The following is an 18,525-nucleotide window of genomic DNA, read 5'->3' as shown; positions in this document are numbered from 1 at the left end:
CCACACGTGACTCATGAGACCCTTCCAGTGGGGTTAGCCATTGGTGCCGTCCACAGAGAGTCGGTCTGCTTCCAGGTTATTTCGTCTCCACACTACTCGGTGGTCTTGGGGTACCCCTGGCTCCAGAAGCATAATCCGATTTTCGATTGGAGATCGGCCGAGATCCTCTCGTGGTCACCGCAGTGTGGGGCTAGTTGCATCCTTGGGCCTGTCAAGTTGCTGTGTACTTCCTCGGACTCTCTGTTGCCCCCTGAATACGAGGAGTACCGGGATGTATTCAATAAGGTGCGCGCGGTTGCCCTACCTCCGCACCGCCCATACGATTGTGCCATCGAGTTACAATCTGGTGCCGTTCCTCCCCGTGGCAAAGTCTATCCACTGTCGGTAGCGGAGAATGAGGCCATGGAGGAGTACGTGAGGGAGGCGCTTTCACGCGGACACATTCGCAAATCCTCGTCCCCGGCAGGGGCTGGATTTTTCTTTGTGAAAAAGAAGGGCGGTGAGTTGAGGCCTTGCATCGATTACAGGGGTCTCAATCGCATCACGATCAAGAACGCTTACCCGATACCCTTGATTTCCGAGCTGTTCGATCGCCTTAAAGGGGCCACGGTCTTTACCAAACTCGACCTGAGGGCGGCCTATAACCTCGTAAGGATCAAGGCGGGCGATGAGTGGAAGACCGCGTTTAACACCAGGACCGGTCATTATGAATCCTTGGTTATGCCCTTTGGGCTGTGCAATGCGCCCGCAGTCTTTCAGGAATTCATCAACGATGTTTTCCGTGACCTGTTGCAGCAGTGTGTGGTGGTCTATTTGGATGACATCTTGGTATATTCTGAGTCCATGGAGACCCACATTCTGGATGTCAAACGAGTGTTGCAACGGTTACGAGAGAACAAGCTGTTCGGTAAGCTTGAGAAATGCGAATTTCACCGATCCCAGGTAACCTTCTTAGGTTACATCATTTCCGCTGAGGGGTTCTCCATGGATCCTGAGAAGGTTTCGGCTGTCTTACAGTGGCCCCAGCCCAGTGGTCTTCGCTCCCTGCAGCGCTTTTTGGGCTTCGCCAATTATTATCGGAAGTTCATCAGGGACTTTTCCATGCTAGCCAAGCCTCTCACGGATCTGACCAGGAAGGGCAGTAATTCCCAGGTCTGGCCGCCCGAGGCCATCCGAGCTTTTGAGGCTCTAAAGTCCGCCTTTGTGTCAGCTCCGATTCTGTCGCATCCCAACCCTGGGTTGCCCTTTGTCCTCGAGGTGGACGCGTCTGAGACGGGAGTAGGCGCCCTTCTGTCTCAGCGTAGAACACCAGAGGGTCCTCTGCTTCCTTGTGGGTTTTACTCCCGGAAACTGTCTTCCGCGGAGTGCAACTACCAGATTGGTGACAGGGAGTTATTGGCCATCGTGCAGGCTCTTAAAGAATGGAGGCACTTGCTCGAGGGTTCGGTGGTTCCGGGCCTCATCCTGACGGACCACAAGAATCTGACCTACCTCTCTGAGGCCAAGAGATTGACACCACGTCAGGCCAGATGGGCTCTGTTCTTGTCACGTTTTAATTACGTGGTCTCCTACCTACCCGGTTCCAAGAACATCAGGGCGGATGCCTTATCACGGCAGTACTCCGACCTGTCCAGGGAGGAGTCGATTCCGACTTCGGTCATACCTCCGAATCAGATCCTGGCCGCCATTCGCACCAGCCTGACCTCTCCCCTGGGTGAGCAGATTTTGGCGGCTCAATCTGGTGCTCCCTCTGGGAGACCCAACGGCAGATGTTTTGTGCCTGAGGAGTTGCGCACTCGGTTGTTGCGAACCTACCATAACTCCAAGACCGCGGGGCATCCTGGAAAGAATCAGCTGTCCTGGGCTGTTTCACGTCTGTTCTGGTGGCCTTCCCTACGTTCCGACATCGCCGCATATGTAGCGGCATGCTCCGTTTGTGCCCAGAGTAAGTCTCCTCGGCACCTTCCGTTGGGCCTTCTGCAACCCTTAGCCACCGGGGAGCGCCCATGGTCACACCTGGGGATGGATTTCATTGTGGACCTCCCTGCATCCAGAGGCCATACGGTCATTCTCATGATTGTGGATCGGTTTTCCAAAATGTGCCACTGTGTTCCTCTCAAGAAGTTACCCTCTGCACAGGAGTTGGCCACGATTTTTGCCAGGGAGGTCTTCCGGTTGCACGGTTTGCCCAAGGAGATTGTGTCGGATCGGGGGAGTCAGTTTGTGTCCAGGTTCTGGCGCGCCTTTTGCTCCCAGTTGGGGATTCATCTCTCCTTCTCCTCGGCCTACCACCCTCAGTCCAATTAGGCCGCAGAACGATCCAATCAGGCCTTGGAGCAATTCCTTCGTTGCTATGTCTCCGATCACCAAGACAATTGGGTTGACCTCCTGCCTTGGGCTGAGTTTGCCAGGAACACGGCGGTGAACTCTTCCTCTGGGACGTCTCCCTTCATGGCCAACTATGGGTTCCAACCTGCCGTGTTACCGGAGGTATTTTCTCCCCAGGATATTCCGGCTGTGGAGGATCACCTTTCCGTCCTACGTGCTTCTTGGGTACAGATCCAGAGGTCCCTTGAGGTCTCTGCGCAGCGCCAGAGACTCCAGGCTGATCGCAGACGAGCGCCTGCTCCTTCCTACCAGGCCGGAGACCGTGTATGGTTGTCCACCCGCAACCTCAACCTTCAAGTGCCCACTCCCAAGCTGGCGCCTCGCTTTGTTGGTCCCTTCCGAGTGCTTCGCAGGGTAAACCCGGTAGCCTATGCCCTTGCGCTTCCTCCTGGCATGCGGATCTCCAACGTGTTTCATGTCTCCCTGTTGAAGCCACTGGTGTGTAATCGTTTCACTTCCTCGGTTCCTCGGCCTCGTCCGGTCCGAGTGGGCAATCGTGAGGAGTATGAGGTGAGCAATATCCTGGACTCACGCCTGGTCCGCGGTCGGGTGCAGTTTTTGGTTCATTGGCGTGGTTATGGTCCAGAGGAGCGTTCCTGGGTTCCCTCCGCAGATGTTCATGCTCCTGCCTTGCTCAGAGCCTTCCACGCACGCTTCCCTCAGAAACCGTTCTTTACTCCGCGGAGGAGGGGCCCTTGAGGGGGAGGTACTGTCATGGTCTTACCTTCTTGCTGTTCTCCTTCGTTTGACATGTGCTGGCGGCCATCTTGGTTTTTTGGGTTTCTTGTAGCCTCCCACCCTGCGGCTCCTCCTTCCCACTGGGAGGAGCTGGATGCCTAGCTCATATATATAGGAGGTCTGTGGCTTCAGTTCCCTGCTTGGTCCTCCTGTGTTCACATGCTTCTAAGACTGCTGCTGCTCCTGGTTCCTGTTCCTGGCTTCGTCTGACTACCCTGCTGGTTCCTGATCCTGGCTTCGTCTGACTACCCTGCTGGTTCCTGATCCTGGCTTCGTCTGACTACCCTGCTGGTTCCTGACCCCTGGCTTCGCAAAAGACTCTGCATCAGTTTCGCCATCCGTTTGGACTTTTGCTTTACAGCTTGTTTTTCAATAAAGCTTTCTTATTTTCACTTCTGTTGTTGTACGCCTGGTTCATGGTTCCGTGACATGAGTACAATTTTGGAAAGTTTGCCCTTCTGAAATTTAGGGTTCTTATATTCCCCACTTGCCTTGTTATATTGTTATTTATACTAAATGTGATCATCCTGTGATCGCTAGAGCCCAGGTTGTCCTGGACTCCTACCTGCGAGATTAGGTCTGGGTCATTAGTGATCAATCGATCGAGGACTGCGTTTTCTCTAGTCGGAGAATCCACCAACTGTGACATGTAGTTGTCCTGTAAGGTTTCCGTGAATAGACGGGCCTTCTGTGAGTGTGTAATCCCCTCATCCCAGTCAATGTCGGGATAATTGAAGTCCCCCAATATGATGACTGATCCCAATTTTGCCACTTTACCCATTCGTGCTAAAAATTCCAGCTCTACCTCCTCCCCTTGGTTAGGTGGCCTATAGCAAACCCCCACAATTACTTTTCCCTTTTCTCCTTCCCTATGGATTTCTACCCACACAGATTCTAAATCCATGCTCATCCCATCCGTAATGTCACTCCTTTCTATCACCTTTATATTGTTCTTGACATAGAGACATACCCCTCCCCCTCTTTTTCCTACCCTGTCCTTCCGGTACACCGAATACCCTTGGATATTGGCCAGCCAGTCATGTGAGGGGTCGAACCAAGTCTCTGTTATTCCCACAAGGTCTATGTCATCCTCATGTACTAACATTTCCAATTCATCCATTTTATTAGCTAGGCTCCTGGCATTAGCATATACCCCTCTTAGTTTTACAGAAGTTAAACGTGATTGGCGGTTATGTTTAGTCCTGTTTGGTCTGAGGTTTTTCCGCACAGACCTACCAATTGACGTTGTGGACCTACTGTCGCTGCTGACCCTACAACTGCCTTCAGTCCTCTGCTCCCTCCTGACTGATTCTACTTCTGAGCCCCCTTCTGAGTCTCCTAGTTTAAAAGCCCCTCCAACTTGGTGGCCATCTTTCTCCCCAAAAGAGCTGTACCGTCCCCATTAAGGTGCAGCCCATCCTTACTAAAGAGCCGGTAGCCGACTGAGAAGTCAGCCCAGTTCTCCAGGAACCCAAACCCCTCCTTCCTACGCCAATTCCTCAGCCACTTGTTAAGTTCCCTAATTTCCTTCTGCCTCTCTTGTGTGGCTCGAGGTACAGGCAGTATTTCAGGATACATCTTTGATATTTTGGTCAGCAAGGAGTTCTTCCTTTCCACTCCGCCCTGCTTGTCAGTAATGATCTCACCAAGCTCACCTAAAAATTGAACATTTGAGCGTCCTTTTTTAAACGTTTGAAGTATTTTCTTTGTTTTAAGGGAGATTCCACCGCCTCCTCCCACTTCAAGGCTTCTTTACCGCTTTAACTAGCAGTGGTACTAGGGCAAAATCAAAGCCCGTGCCTGGGTCATCTATGTCATCCTCACTGTCCAAGGTTTCTTCTGAATAGCAGTTCAGATTTGAGGGACCCGCCTCATTAAACTCATCCCTTGAAGGGGGACATGGCACGTCGACTGAAGGGATAAGGGGACGGCCAGAATCCAAATCTTTAAGTGATTCTTAAACCACCCATCTGACCAGGGACTATACTTGCTGGTCTCCGCCTTATCTTTCTCTCATAGGCTGAATGTAACAAGGCTCACATAGTGACATGCCTTCTGGGACCTGGGACCCACACCCCCAGCAGCTGGGATGGAGGCAAGGGTGGTGTCTGGATGCAGATTCAGAATCTCCTCTATGATGCCTAGATCTGGACGGCGACCTATGGCGTCTGGATCTGGAGGCGGAGTAATGGTGTTTTGATCAGGAGCGGTCCTTGTCTTTGTGTGTAGAGTGATGCCAATCAGACCTAGAAGGGCTGAGAAAAGAACATATACACAAATGAAAAGGAATCTAAAAAAAAAAAAAAAAAGACAGACAAGCAGGCAGGCATGGGTTAACAGGACCAGTCCTACCTGCTGCATAAGGGTTGGAAATCAGTGGATGGTGAGACATCCATGACGGCACTGCTCAGAACTAAAAACTAGAAGAACCAAGGGGTGAGCCAAAGAGAAGAAAAACCTGCAGAGCAATGCTGCTGGTGCAGAACTCACCAGGGCTGGAAATGGCAGAGCCTCGGGAAGCCGCCGCACAAGGCCGCAGGTCATCCCAAGTAACACAGCTTTGACAGCTGTTTAAATTTGCTACCTGGGCTGAAGTCACCGGACCTCCAGCGAGCCTGCGCCGGAATCAACACCCAACGGCGCTTGCGCACATGCGCGGCCGCTGCCATCTTGCTGGAACTATGCATGTGCGAACCATGCCTTGTTTTCGTTGGCAAGCCGCGGCTGTGCAGACGAGCGAGGAAGGAACCCAGAGCCCATGGCCAAACAGAAGGAAAGCAACAAAAAAAAAAAAAACACATATAAATATAGACCGCTGACATGAAAAAAATAAATAAATAAATAAACACATTACCACCATGGCACCACACGACCGGCCTGGAACCCCTAAGGCTGCCACAGAGATGTTACTTGTGTGTTCGATCAAGGCCTAAAAGCCTCATGCTAATAGCTGGCAGGGGTTGGCCAAATTGTCACTATCCTGCCAATGGCCAGGATTTACAGCTTTTTTTTTAGGTTTTTTAATGTCTTTAGTTCCACTATAAATGGGTTGTCTCAGACCTTAACTGCCACTTTTGTTGAACAACTTGGTCTGTTAAAGGAAGATGAAAAATAACAGACCTTCTGTCAGGATCACCAGAGGAAAATAAAGGAAAACATTTCTGAAAAGAAAAAGGAGCTAATGCAGCTACCATATCTAAAAAATTGATTAAAGGTACAATTTTGGCATTTGCATATGACACCAAGCTATGCAGTGTAATAATGTCCTTGTAGGATGTCTCCAATTTACAAGCCAACCTCAATGCACTGTTTCATTGGGCAACTGTTGTGGCAAATGAGGTTTAATATTGATAAATGTAAAGTTATGCACTTGGGGGCTAAAAATAAGCATGCATCATACATACTAGGGGGAGAACAGATGGGGGAATCAATGATGGAGAAGGATCTGGGTGTTCTGGTAGATCATAAGCTTAATAAGAGCATGAAATGCCAAGCTACAGTTTCCAAAGCAAGCAAAATCCTTTCTTGTACTAGGAGAGGCATGGACTGCAGAGAGAGAGAGAAGAATATAATTTTGCCCCTGTACAAATCATTAGTAAGACCTCATCTGAAATATGCAGTTCAGTTTTGGGCACCAGTTCATAAAATGCATGACTGTGACATTGCGGCGGACAGATCGGACCCCTAACTGACATTTTTGACACTTTTGGGGGGGACCAGTGACATTACTACAGTAATAAGTGCTAAAAAGATGCACTGTTACTGTAATAATGACACTGGGAGGGAAGGGGTTAACACTGTGGGTGAACAAGGGGTTAAATGTGTACCTAGGGGCGTGTTTCTAACTGTATGGAGGTTGGGCTTGTTAAATGATCACAGAGACCTGTAATCCCATGTAGAAGGATCACAGGAGCTCTGTGATCATTTCAGAGAGAAGAACAGTCAGCTGTGTTTACAACAGCTAACCGTTCTTCTCTCTCAGCGGGGAACAATTGTGGGTGTCAGGCAGCAATCTGAGCCACCTGCCCCGTGCATCGGAGTCCCTGCTGCCGAGTGGGGGTGGGTGCACATCGGCACGCGCTCGCCCCCTAGCTGCAGGCGCGTGACCGACGTAGACCTACGTCGTTTTGTGCAGGAGGGCTGCCCTGCTGCCGTAAATCGGCGGCGGGCGGTCCAGAAGCAGTTAAATACATAAGTGGCCCATATAGTGAGCTTGGTGTTGAGGTATTCACTTTAAGGTCATCACAGAGGCACTCTTTACATCTGGAGAAAAAGAGATTTAATCTCCAAATACGGAAAGGCAACTTTACAGTAAGAGCTGTGAAATGTGGAATAGACTCCCTCAAGAGCTGGTTCTGGCCAGCTCAGTAGATTGTTATAAGAAAGGCTTGGATTATTTCTTAGATACACATAATATAACTGGGTACTAATATTTATAGGTAAAAATAATCCAGGGAATATCCGATTGCCTCTTGGGGGATCAGGAAGGATTTTTTTCCCTTGCCGGAGAAAGTTGCCTTCCTCTGGATCAACAGTGGGTATAGGATTGTGTATATATAGGATTGTGTATAAATATATACTGTGTGTGTGTATATATATATATATATATATATATATATACTGTGTGTATATATATATATATATATATATATATATATATATATATATATATATATATATATATATACACACACACATTTTTTATTTTTTTTCCCCTCTATTGGTTGAACTAGAAGGACTTGTGTCTTTTTTCAGCCAGACTAACTATGTAACTATGCATTATATTAAATTTTGTTATTTGAGTTTGCTCCCATTGTAAAATCATGGCCAATAAATATTTCCTGTGTGTCAGGCACGCAAAATATTCTTTGGTTACGAGTTTAACTTTTGCATAACCTATGCAAGTTGCAAAATAAAGTCGATGAAGCCTATCAGCACTATCAAGATTTTTTAAACCGTAGAACTCATATTGGATTTTGTGCTAAATGGGAATGTGCACAGAGATCCGTCTTCTCCCTGACAAGCCTAGATATGATCTCTATGGAGAAACTAGAGTAATACCAGCAGCGGTGTACCTATCTCTCCCCATCACTACAAAGGTGAATGCCCCACATCTGTATTTGTTGGATTGAAGATTGACCCAAAGGTGACTGTATAAAGTGGATATAACATGTATGGCTAGCTTTAGTGCAATCTACTTAGGAAAGCTGCAGCAAAGCAGCCTACACATTATAGGCCTCACTTTGTATAATTGAGCTCTTTATAAAGAATGTAGCATCCTTAGGCCTAGTAAACATTTTTTTTTATGTTCAACCCAGCAGGCTGAACGAAAAAAGCTGAGGAGCTCGATGTACTATGTGATGCTAGTACAGCGATCTCTCCGTTGTGCTATTGTGTTCTGACAGGGGGATACACATGGGTTGAATGTCGGGCAGTTTCTGTTGAAATGGTCGATACCGGACGATATTCGGCCCCTGTGTACCTGACTTTATGACATGTAAGGAAAATTAAAAAAACAGCACTTTTGCTTGCACATGATTGGATGATGAAAGTCAGCAATGCTTCACCTCATTTACTAAGCTCTTGAGCAACTATGCTTGCAAAGTGCAGTCTATTTGCCTTTAGTAAATCAACCCCATTGTGTCTTTGCACCCTTCTTCTGCACAACTAATTTGATTACAATATACCCAACTCAACAGAGGTACTGGCCAAGAATCTCCAGCTAATAAAAAAGACTGTGACAGGAGGCTGGACGTTATCATCTCCCAACAAATTCCTATGTCAGCTGCTGCTAAAAATAAAAGAGCATGACACAGTGACGGTTCAGAAGAGCCACAACACAGCAGCCAAGCCATACAGGAGAATCCATACAAAATGAAGACGCTCAGATTTATCGCTGCCGAAGCTTTTATATCCAAGCAGGAGTACGCCAAGTTAAGCATCAAAAATATTGCTCATAACCTTTATCCCCTCTTGTTGAAGGCTTGTTTCTTGCATGAGAAGGAGGAAATCATCACTATACTAGTGGAAAACTGGCCACTTCAAGCTTTCAACTTTGGCAAACTGATGGGCAAAACCGTGGATTGCCCTGAAGATCTTAGTCATTGGGCATGCCAACGCAGCCTAACCGCATGCCTTAAAGGCTTGAAGAACTACGTCCTAAATTGTTCCCCGACATATTCCAAAAGACTCAAAGTTTTTGACCTTACAGGTATACGTGATGTTCAGTTTCAACCATGCAAGTGTAAGAACACTTTGGGGCGATGGGCAAGAACTCAACTGATTTCACAGATCTGCTTTGAACTTCTCATTGAGATGCAAAGTCTGGATTTCAATCCTTCTGTTTTTGATGTTGATATTGATGTCATGTGTAACTTGTTTGTTACAGAGAAGACCTATGAGCTTGTAGTACAAGCATTATTGATGAGATGTCATTGTCCGCTAAAGATCCGATGTGTAGATTTTAGAGTAGACAGTTTAGCTTTAAGAAAGCTCTTCTACATAACAAGGCTTGCAGAACCCTCTTCTATACACAAACTAGAAATTGTTCACAATGTGCGCTTAGAAATACATCATCTAGAAGTGCTTCTCAACAATATTACTTTCACTCAGCTTAGTTCGTTGACTTTACCAGCAAGAACGTTTAATGTTACTAATTACACAGCAGAGGATGAAGCCGTTTTATGTACCATTGGAGAGAAACTAAGCCACATGGTTCATCTGACGGAGCTGAGTCTTTCATTTTCTACACTGACAGGACGGTTGAGGAAACTGCTGAGGTAAATGCTTACAGTGTGATTCCAGAGAAGTAATAAGAGCTTTTTTTGCCCTTAGTTCAGATCTCCTCCAAACGTATCTATTTTAGTCACTATGCATCCATTATGAAAATTCCATGCACCCTCGGCATACTGTATTACCCAAGACTATGTCAATGATGGTAAAATACAATAGTTGATTTCAATCCTATGTTATTGTGTTTAAATTGTCCTTTGGTTTAAAAGCGTCCTTGGCCTATTAAGGGCAATGCAGCAGGTTCACCCTAATGGCAGCCCCTGTAGTGGCTTATATGCACATTCCTTTCACCCCCGCACTGGTCTGTTTCCCACTGGGAGCAAATAAAAATACCCAGTTCCAGATATAGAAAAATATGTGACTTCCCTTCTACAGGCGGTCCCTGGGTTACAAACAAGATAGGTTTGTTCTTAAGTTGAATTTGTTTGTAAGTCGGAACAGGTCAATGTTTTAAGGGTAGCTCCAGCCCAAAAAAAAGTTTTTGGGATAACATAGGGAAGGGATAACACCCTGTAGCATTTGTTTTGCTGTCTGTGCCCCTCTTTAGAAGATTTCACCTCACTTTCTGTCCCTATGACAATTGGATTCTGAAAATTTTGGGTTGTTGTGGAAACAAGGATTGGTGATAAAGCTCTGGTGGAGACACCTTTTTCCCATGAGAACTCTTACAGGAGTGAATTTCCCTTCCTAGGGGGAGATTTCCTCTCACTTCCTGTTGTCTCCCTCTGTTTGTAAGTAGGAGTTGTTTTTAAGTCGGATGTTTGTAACCCTGGGGACCGCCTCTATTTATGTGATAGTGCTCGTGCTTGGAAATTGTCTTCTCAGGCACTACAGCCCTTGTTGTACCCTTCTTTCAATTAACTACAGGGGGTAGAAACCCTGTGTAAGCACGGATTTCGTAACAGGAAACTTACACAGGGTTTCTAGTCCTTGTAAAGAATGGAAAGGTAAGTAAGTAAAAATTGGTAAATGGAAAGGTGAGTATAAGCAGCTGCAGGGGTTGGTTGGCCAGGGCTGCTGATAGAAATCACGGGGCCCCGTACAGCCTACCTGACAGGGCCCCCTTCAGCCCCACCCTCAACCCCACTCCTGGCCCTGCCCAAGACCCAGCTTTGAAACAAAGTGCAGGTTTGTCTCCAAGAAAAAACTTATCATTCTCCAACCTGTTATAAATTTGATAATTCTAAATTAATAATGTTTTTAGGTGAGAACAGACCTCTTCAATATCTATAGAAAGACCTGATCTGACCCTCTATTCCCTTCTATAGAGCGATGGATGTAAACGGGCTTGTGTCCATTTACATCCACCTACCTCCAATCCAATCCGCTAAACAAAATGGAAAAGGATCCATTTCCCTCAATCTAGCGGATCAGATTGGAGGGAAGTTGTGTGTAAACAGACTTCTGGTTTGTTTACATCAGCCACCCTTAAAAGCAGAGATGGCTGTGTCCATGTCCACTCTGCATAAGCTGAGAGGACACGGACCTGTCGTCTGCCCATGCTGCTCAGTGGGGCATCAGCATACAGATCCCCCGCTGAACAAGCGGATTCCTCCCCATGTGAAAAAAGCCTTATGTTAACACACAGCGCAGGTTGCGATCATCAGCATTATGGTAACACACAGGCAGGTGCTCTATCATGGCTGACTCACATGACATGGCTATTGGATGCTGACATTGTTAGCTTATGACCAATAGGTTAACACAATCAGCACCCAACAGCCATGTCATGTGACAGAGCCAGCCATGATAGATCGCCTGCCTGTGTGTTATATCACCATAGTAATGTGCAGTATATCTTCATATTCACCCAGGCACTCTCGGATACTGAGTGTGGAGCTGAGTGGAGGAAGATCATTCCACCAGGATAGGCTATGGGCAGCAGCAGCAAGCAGCTGGGACTTGAGCAGAGCAGCCAGCAATATGCGGAGCGGGTGCGGAATGCACATGCACCCAAATCTAAAAAAAAAGTATGTTGACTGCTCTATCATCCCATCATCAGAGAGGGGCCTAGGAAAAAGTAGTAAGCTAGTAGGAGTGGTTGAGTGGGGGTGAAATTTAGAAAGCCTTTTTTTTTCTGCACTGAACTGTCTGTGATGCTGCCCGGGCTCCCCCTGCTGAGCTGATGACGCCAGGCCGGTTGTATTGGCTTATCAGTGGCCCTGTCCTGCAGCCTGTCTTAAGATCCAGTGAAAAGGCTGAGATGGGTGGGAAGGGGTTAATGATGCCAAGAGGTGCCCATGTCTTACTTTGGAAACTTACAATCTGTTTACTGCATTTATGTGCATTATATTAAAGCATGCTCACACAAGTGTTTTGCTACACAATAGGGTCTCTTAAAGAACTAATTATTTACTTAGAACCCCCTCCTCCATGCCACAATGCTGCAGTACAGTTTAAAAAAAAAAACACAAAAACCTGTGGGAAAAAAAAGTTAATTAATTTGCTCAGTGAGTATACCCCTAACATTTTTGTAAAAAATTTATTATACCTTTTCATGTGACAACACTGAAGAAATGACACTTTGCTACAAGGTTAAGTAGTGAGTGTACAGCTTGTATAACAGTGTAAATTTGCTGTCCCCTCAAAATAACTCAACACACAGCCATTAATGTCTAAACCGCTGGCAACAAAAGTGAGTACACCCCTAAGTGGAAATGTCCAAATTGGGCCAGAAGTGTCAATATTTTATGTGGTCACCATTATTTTCCAGCACTGCCTTAACCCTCTTGGGCATGGAGTTCACCAGAGTTTCACAGGTTGTCACTGGAGTCCTCTTCCACTCCTCCATGACGACATCAGGGAGGTGGTGGATGTTAGAGACCTTGCGCTCCTCCACCTTCCGTTTGAGGATGCCCCACAGATGCTTAATAGGGTTTAGGTCTGGAGACATGCTTAGCCAGTCCATCACCTTTACCATCAGCTTCTTTAGCAAGTCAGTGGTTGTCTTGGAGGTGTGTTTGGGGTTGTTATGTTGGAATACTGCCCTGCGGCCCAGTCTCCAAAGAGAGGGGATCATGCTCTGCTTCAGTATGTCACAGTATGTCACAGTACATGTTGGCATTCATGGTTACCTCAATGAACTGTAGCTCCTCAGTGTCGGCAGCACTCATTCAGCCCAAGACCATGACACCCCCACCACCATGCTTGACTGTAGGCAAGACACACTTGTCTTTGTACTTCTCACCTGGTTGCCACCAACACATGCTTGACACCATCTGAACCAAATAAGTTTATCTTGGTTTCATCAGACCACAGGACATGGTTCTAGTAATCCATGTCCCCTTAGTCTGCTTGTCTTCAGCAAACTGTTTGCGGGCTTTCTTGTGCATCATCTTTAGAAGAGGCTTCCTTCTGGGACGACAACCATGCAGACCAATTTGATGCAGTGTGCGGCGTATGGTCTGAGCACTGACAGGCTGACCCCCCCCCCTTCAACCTCTGCAGCAATGTTGGCAGCACTCATACGTCTATTTCCCAAATTTAATACACCTGCTCCCCATTCACACCTGAGACCTTGTAACACTAACAAGTCACATGACTCCAGGGAGGGAAAATGGCTAATTGGGCCCAATTTGGACATTTTCACTTAGGGGTGTACTCACTTTTGTTGCCAGCGATTTAGACATTAATGACTGTGTGTTGAGTTATTTTGAGGGGACAGCAAATTTACACTGTTATACAAGCTGTACACTCACTACTTTACATTGTAGCAAAATAACATTTCTTCAGTGTTGTCACATGAAAAGATATACCAAAATATTTACAAAAATGTGAGGGTTGTACTCACTTTTGTCAGATACTGTATATCCTCCTCCACCCACGATAAAGTCCGGCTCCTTCTGCTCATTGTCAGCTGCCTCTTCCTGCCGCCGCGCTGCTGCCCGCCTCTCTCGCTTTCGGTTACTGAGTGTGGAGCTGAGCGAGGGAGATCACTCCGCCAGGGAAGGCAATAGGCAGCCGGGACTTCAGCTGTCAGCAGAGTAGCCAGCAACATGCAGTGCAGGCACCAGGCACGGAATACACATGCGCCTAAAATTGAAAAAAAAGTCCCTTTACTGCTCCTCCTCCACCATCAGAGAGGGGCCCTGGAAATAGTATTATTACAACACCCCTAAGCTAGTAGGAGCAGCTGAGCGGGGGGGGGGGGGGGCGGACGGGGGTGTCAGTTTGAAAGCTGGTTTTCTTTTTCTCCACTGAATGGTCTGTGAAGCTGCACGGGCTCCCTCTGCTGGCCAGGCCCGGTACAACAGGGCTGGTTGTACTGGCTTATTAGCGGCCCTGTGGTTGGCTCTGCATAGGCTCACTTTAACTAATATGATGTTGCATCCCTTGTCTCCTCCTATAGTGCTATGGACATCGGGCCCAGGCTACCTTCCTTCCACTAGTTATACTTCTGTGTAACCTTATGTTAACTTAGAAGTAGTGAAAAAAAAAAAAACACTACATTTGCATAACATGACACCCACCTTGTTCTCTGCCATGTTTTTATTGCCATCTCTGTGGTTGATGTCTAGATTTTGTTAATTTTTTGTCTTGGTGATGAACAGTGTCCAGGAGATAAATTAAAGAAAATTCTCTTTACCTCCTCATTTTAGAACTTCTCTGCTAATACAGTCCCAGAAATGAATTTCCAACTTTCAGGCCCCCTTCAGACCTGGACAGTCCAATGTAGTTTATTACTGCACAGGCATTAATGTGTTTTGCATTAAGGAAGAACATTAATTTAGGAGAAAAAAAACAGACTTTTGTTATTTTTTTTTTAATACAGAGCACCACAAGGCATGGCATACACATGTTGGTGTGCCACAGTGCAAGTCTGTTGGCACTTACTGTACTTGTGTGCTGGGGTTCCACTTTAAAAAAATGCAGAATGCCCTCCATTACAATGTGCTTGTGCAATGCATACATGTGAAGCCAAAGCATACTAACCCCTTCGATGGAGCGCAAATATGAGTTCTCGGCTTCAGGGGGTTGTACACGGGTGATGCCTGCAGCTAGAGGCATCACCCTGTACCTTTGTTTAGAGCAGACGGTCAGCTTTATTGTAATGACAACCGATGTGGCTGAGCAGCCGCTCGGCTATCATTACAAGGAGTGGGAAGGGATGTCCCCACCTCCTGCCGCCTTCTGCGGCTCGCCTGGGTCTTCAGTCCCTCCGGGTGGCCCGAGCAACCAGTCGGTACTTCAGCTCTGATTGGAAGTGATGGTACTAAAGCCTTAAAGGCGCCAGATTTTTAAAAAAATTACAGCATTCAAAAAAGTCAAACGTGGCGTTCTGAATGCTTTTAAGTGCAAATGAGGGATTTGGGGTCTTTTAGACCCCAGATCCCTCCCTAAAGAGCACCTGTCACTGCCTATTACTGTTATAAGCGATGTTTACATTCCTTGTGACAGCAATAAAAGTGATTAAAAAAATGTTTTAAATGGATAGTGTAAAAATAACAGAAATAAAATAAAATAATTAAGAAAAAAAAATTTCAAGTGCCCCGTGCCTCTGTGCTCGCGCGCGGAAACAAGCGCATATGCAAGTCGCTCCCGCATATGTAAACAGTGTTCAAACCACACGAGAGGTATCGCAGCGATCATTAGAGCAAGAGCAATAATTCTAGCACAAGTAACTCTAAACAGGTAACCATTAAAAAATTTTTAAAGCGTCGCCTATGGAGATTTTTAAGTATGGAAGTTTGCTGCCAATCCACGAGTGTGCGCAATTTTAAAGCATGACATGTTAGGTATCTATTTACTCTGTGTAACATCATCTTTCACATTATACAAAAAAGTTGGGCTAACTTTACTGTTTTGGTTTTTTTAATTCATGAAAGTGTATTTTTTCCAAAAAAATTGCATTTGAAAGACTGCTGCGCAAATATTGTGTGGCATAAAATATTGCAACAATCACCATTTTATTCTCTAGGGTCTCTGCAAAATATATATAATGTTTGGGGGTTCTAAGTAATTTTCTAGCAAAAAATGCTGATTTTAATATGTAAGCAACAAATGTCAGAAAAAGGCTTAGGCTCCAAGGGGTTAAAGAAAACATTTAAAGTGGTGCAGGGGGCTGGTAATGCTACTTCTCATTCTGCGAATGATAGTTGCCTAGTTGTGATGGTGACCCTCTTATTTTAATGCTTTGTGTCCCTAACCTAGAACAAGTATGCACAAGACTTCTGACTTTACACTGACTTTCTTGATATGCATACTTATTCTGGGTCAGTGATTCATAACACACAAGCAAGATTTTGCCACCACTGTAAATTGCTGAGTTACTAGACCTTGGCCTATGTATCCTTGCCGGGGGCTGTAAATAGGACAAGTTTTGTGACTCTTCCTGTTTCTTTTAGGGACGCAAATAGAACAAAGCATGTCTATTTGCCACATTTCATCTATTTTCTTTTTTTTTTAATCACCGTAGAAATCACTATTGTAGAGGTCAATCATTTGTATCATATGGCATCTAAATATATTGTTTTTTTTTTTTTTTCAGTCCACTGAACACACCACTCAAAGTGCTGGAACTAGGAAACTGCTCTCTGAATCAGGTAGACCTGGCTTACCTAGCAAACAGCCTGCATGCAGAGCATTTAGAACAGTTGGATATGAGTGGTCACAACTTTGCAGAACTTTTTCCATCAACGTTCTTTAAGCTTCTGTCCAAGGCCTCACAGACCTTGAAAGTTCTGATTCTGGAGGAATGTGATATTGGAGATATGAATATTCATATTCTGGAGATGGGAATAGTGCATTGTCTCCAACTAAATGAGTTAAAATTCCTTGGAAACCCTGTCACAGCTATAGGACTTCGGCGTCTATTCAGAGTTTTTGCAAATCTGCCTGTGTTGAGGTACATTGAATTTCCAGTACCAAAGGACTGCTATCCTCCTGATGTCAGCTACCCCCTGGATGAAGTAAGCCTTATAAAATATGATCAACAGAAATATGACAGTATCAAACAAACCCTGTGCCGAATATTACGGCAAGCTGCTCGAGAAGATATACTGGTGGCCACACCACTGTTTGGCAGTTATGATTCTGCAATTGAGGAGACCAGCAGAGAATTGGGAGCATGCCTGCTTACATCATTTAAAGATGCCCTGCAGAATTTCACTGAATCGCTGCAAAAATTATAGTAAATATACAGTGTGTAAATGCAGACTCAAATACAATAAATTTCGATGGGAACCTTCTAAGTATCAGATGACTCGTCCTCTCATGAGTTTTAAAAGACAGAGTTGAAAGCAGCTCAAAGTTTTAAAAAAGTAACAGAATGTATCTTTAACATGTCCAAAAGTGTAGGCTTTGATGAGTATGTGGGTACATCTCCTACCCAAGCCTGGTGACACATTTAAAAATTCCACATCACAGTGAATTAGACAATTGTTAAAAAATATGCAACTTTATTTGGGGGCAGCTGCCTGCTGAAAATCACAAAATGGTTAAAGGAAACAGAGCACCAAGTTCAATAAATTCAAGATGAATCACAGTTTTGGAAATAGAACATTATCAAACCTAATATAACAGTTCACACTGCATTATCTATCTGAGCTAACTGTAAAATAAATCTCAAACTTGCCTGTTGGTAAGTTCAATCTGGGGCCCTAGACAACTTTACAGTAAAATATAATAATTTTAAAAGTTACAAAATAGTCTCTTCTTGACTATTCACAACAGTTTCTCATGCTGTCTCTTGATGAGTTGAACAGAGTTGAAGATGTGGTTGTACCATGTTGCAACAAATGAATGCAATGCATTCTGATGGGCAATCACTGTAGCACAAGAAACTTGCTTGTGAGAACCATGTGTTACTTACAATTCAGCAGTCAGGTCTCCTCATTCCTCTTAGGCACAAGAGAAACAGGAGGGATGTGCTGCAATCTCTGCTCTGTCCTCTAGGCAAGTGACTGCCAAACAGTGGTCCATCTACCACTGATGGTTCATGAGAAAATACAGGGGTTTTGCCACAAATCAACATTGTGATGGATGTGATGCTGAGAGCGTTGTGATGCTGGAGACAGAGCATTGTTTGTATGAGGCAGCAGTGTGATCCAGTGGGGGTGTGGGGCATTGTGTGTATAGGGCATGTAAAGTTCATGTTAGTGGTCCGCGGGATTCAAAATTGTGAGTTTAGGGGTCTATGAGATCCGAAAGGTTGGCGACCACTGCTCTAGGCCAATGGTTGTCAATCTATGAGCTGAGGAGGGCCTCAAATGCTGCCCCTGACATCACCAAAGGGCTGCACATAATGTTCAATATTTGGAAAGCTTGAGAGGACTGTCAGAAACTGGAGATCTAATAGAGGAAATGAGAGTCAGAGTGTGGACATGCTACATTTTTGGCTGGGGAAATGCTGCAGAAGACAATAGGAAACTGGGAACATGTTACATGAGGCTAGTAGAGATCAATTCTGTTAACCTAATTAATGCTTTCACTACAAGATTTCATGTAATGAGATGCATGTTGTTCAGTGCCTAGAGCCCTGGTGCCCAACCTGTGGCCCGAGGGCCGCATGTGACCCTTTGGTATACGATGTGCGACCCCTTGGACCTTACATCATATACCAAAGGGTCACATGCGGCCCCCAGGTTGGGCACCAGGGCTCTAGGCACT

At 45.6% G+C, this 18,525-nt stretch overlaps 1 protein-coding gene across 1 annotated transcript; it reads left to right on the top strand.

Moving 5' to 3' along the window:
- Positions 1-8,956: 8,956 nt before the first annotated feature.
- Positions 8,957-17,114, top strand: LRRC14B (leucine rich repeat containing 14B). Its single transcript, XM_082275616.1, has 2 exons — positions 8,957-9,905; positions 16,406-17,114. The coding sequence occupies exons 1-2, from the start codon at positions 9,001-9,003 to the stop codon at positions 17,046-17,048; spliced, it is 1,548 nt and encodes a 515-aa protein (XP_082131742.1). The 5' UTR covers positions 8,957-9,000; the 3' UTR covers positions 17,049-17,114.
- The last annotated feature ends 1,411 nt before the right edge of the window (positions 17,115-18,525 follow it).

Source organism: Pelophylax lessonae (assembly GCF_965119305.1).
Source record: "Pelophylax lessonae genome assembly, chromosome: 13".
NCBI lineage: Eukaryota > Metazoa > Chordata > Amphibia > Anura > Ranidae > Pelophylax > Pelophylax lessonae.
This window is presented reverse-complemented; position numbering and strand designations above follow the sequence as displayed.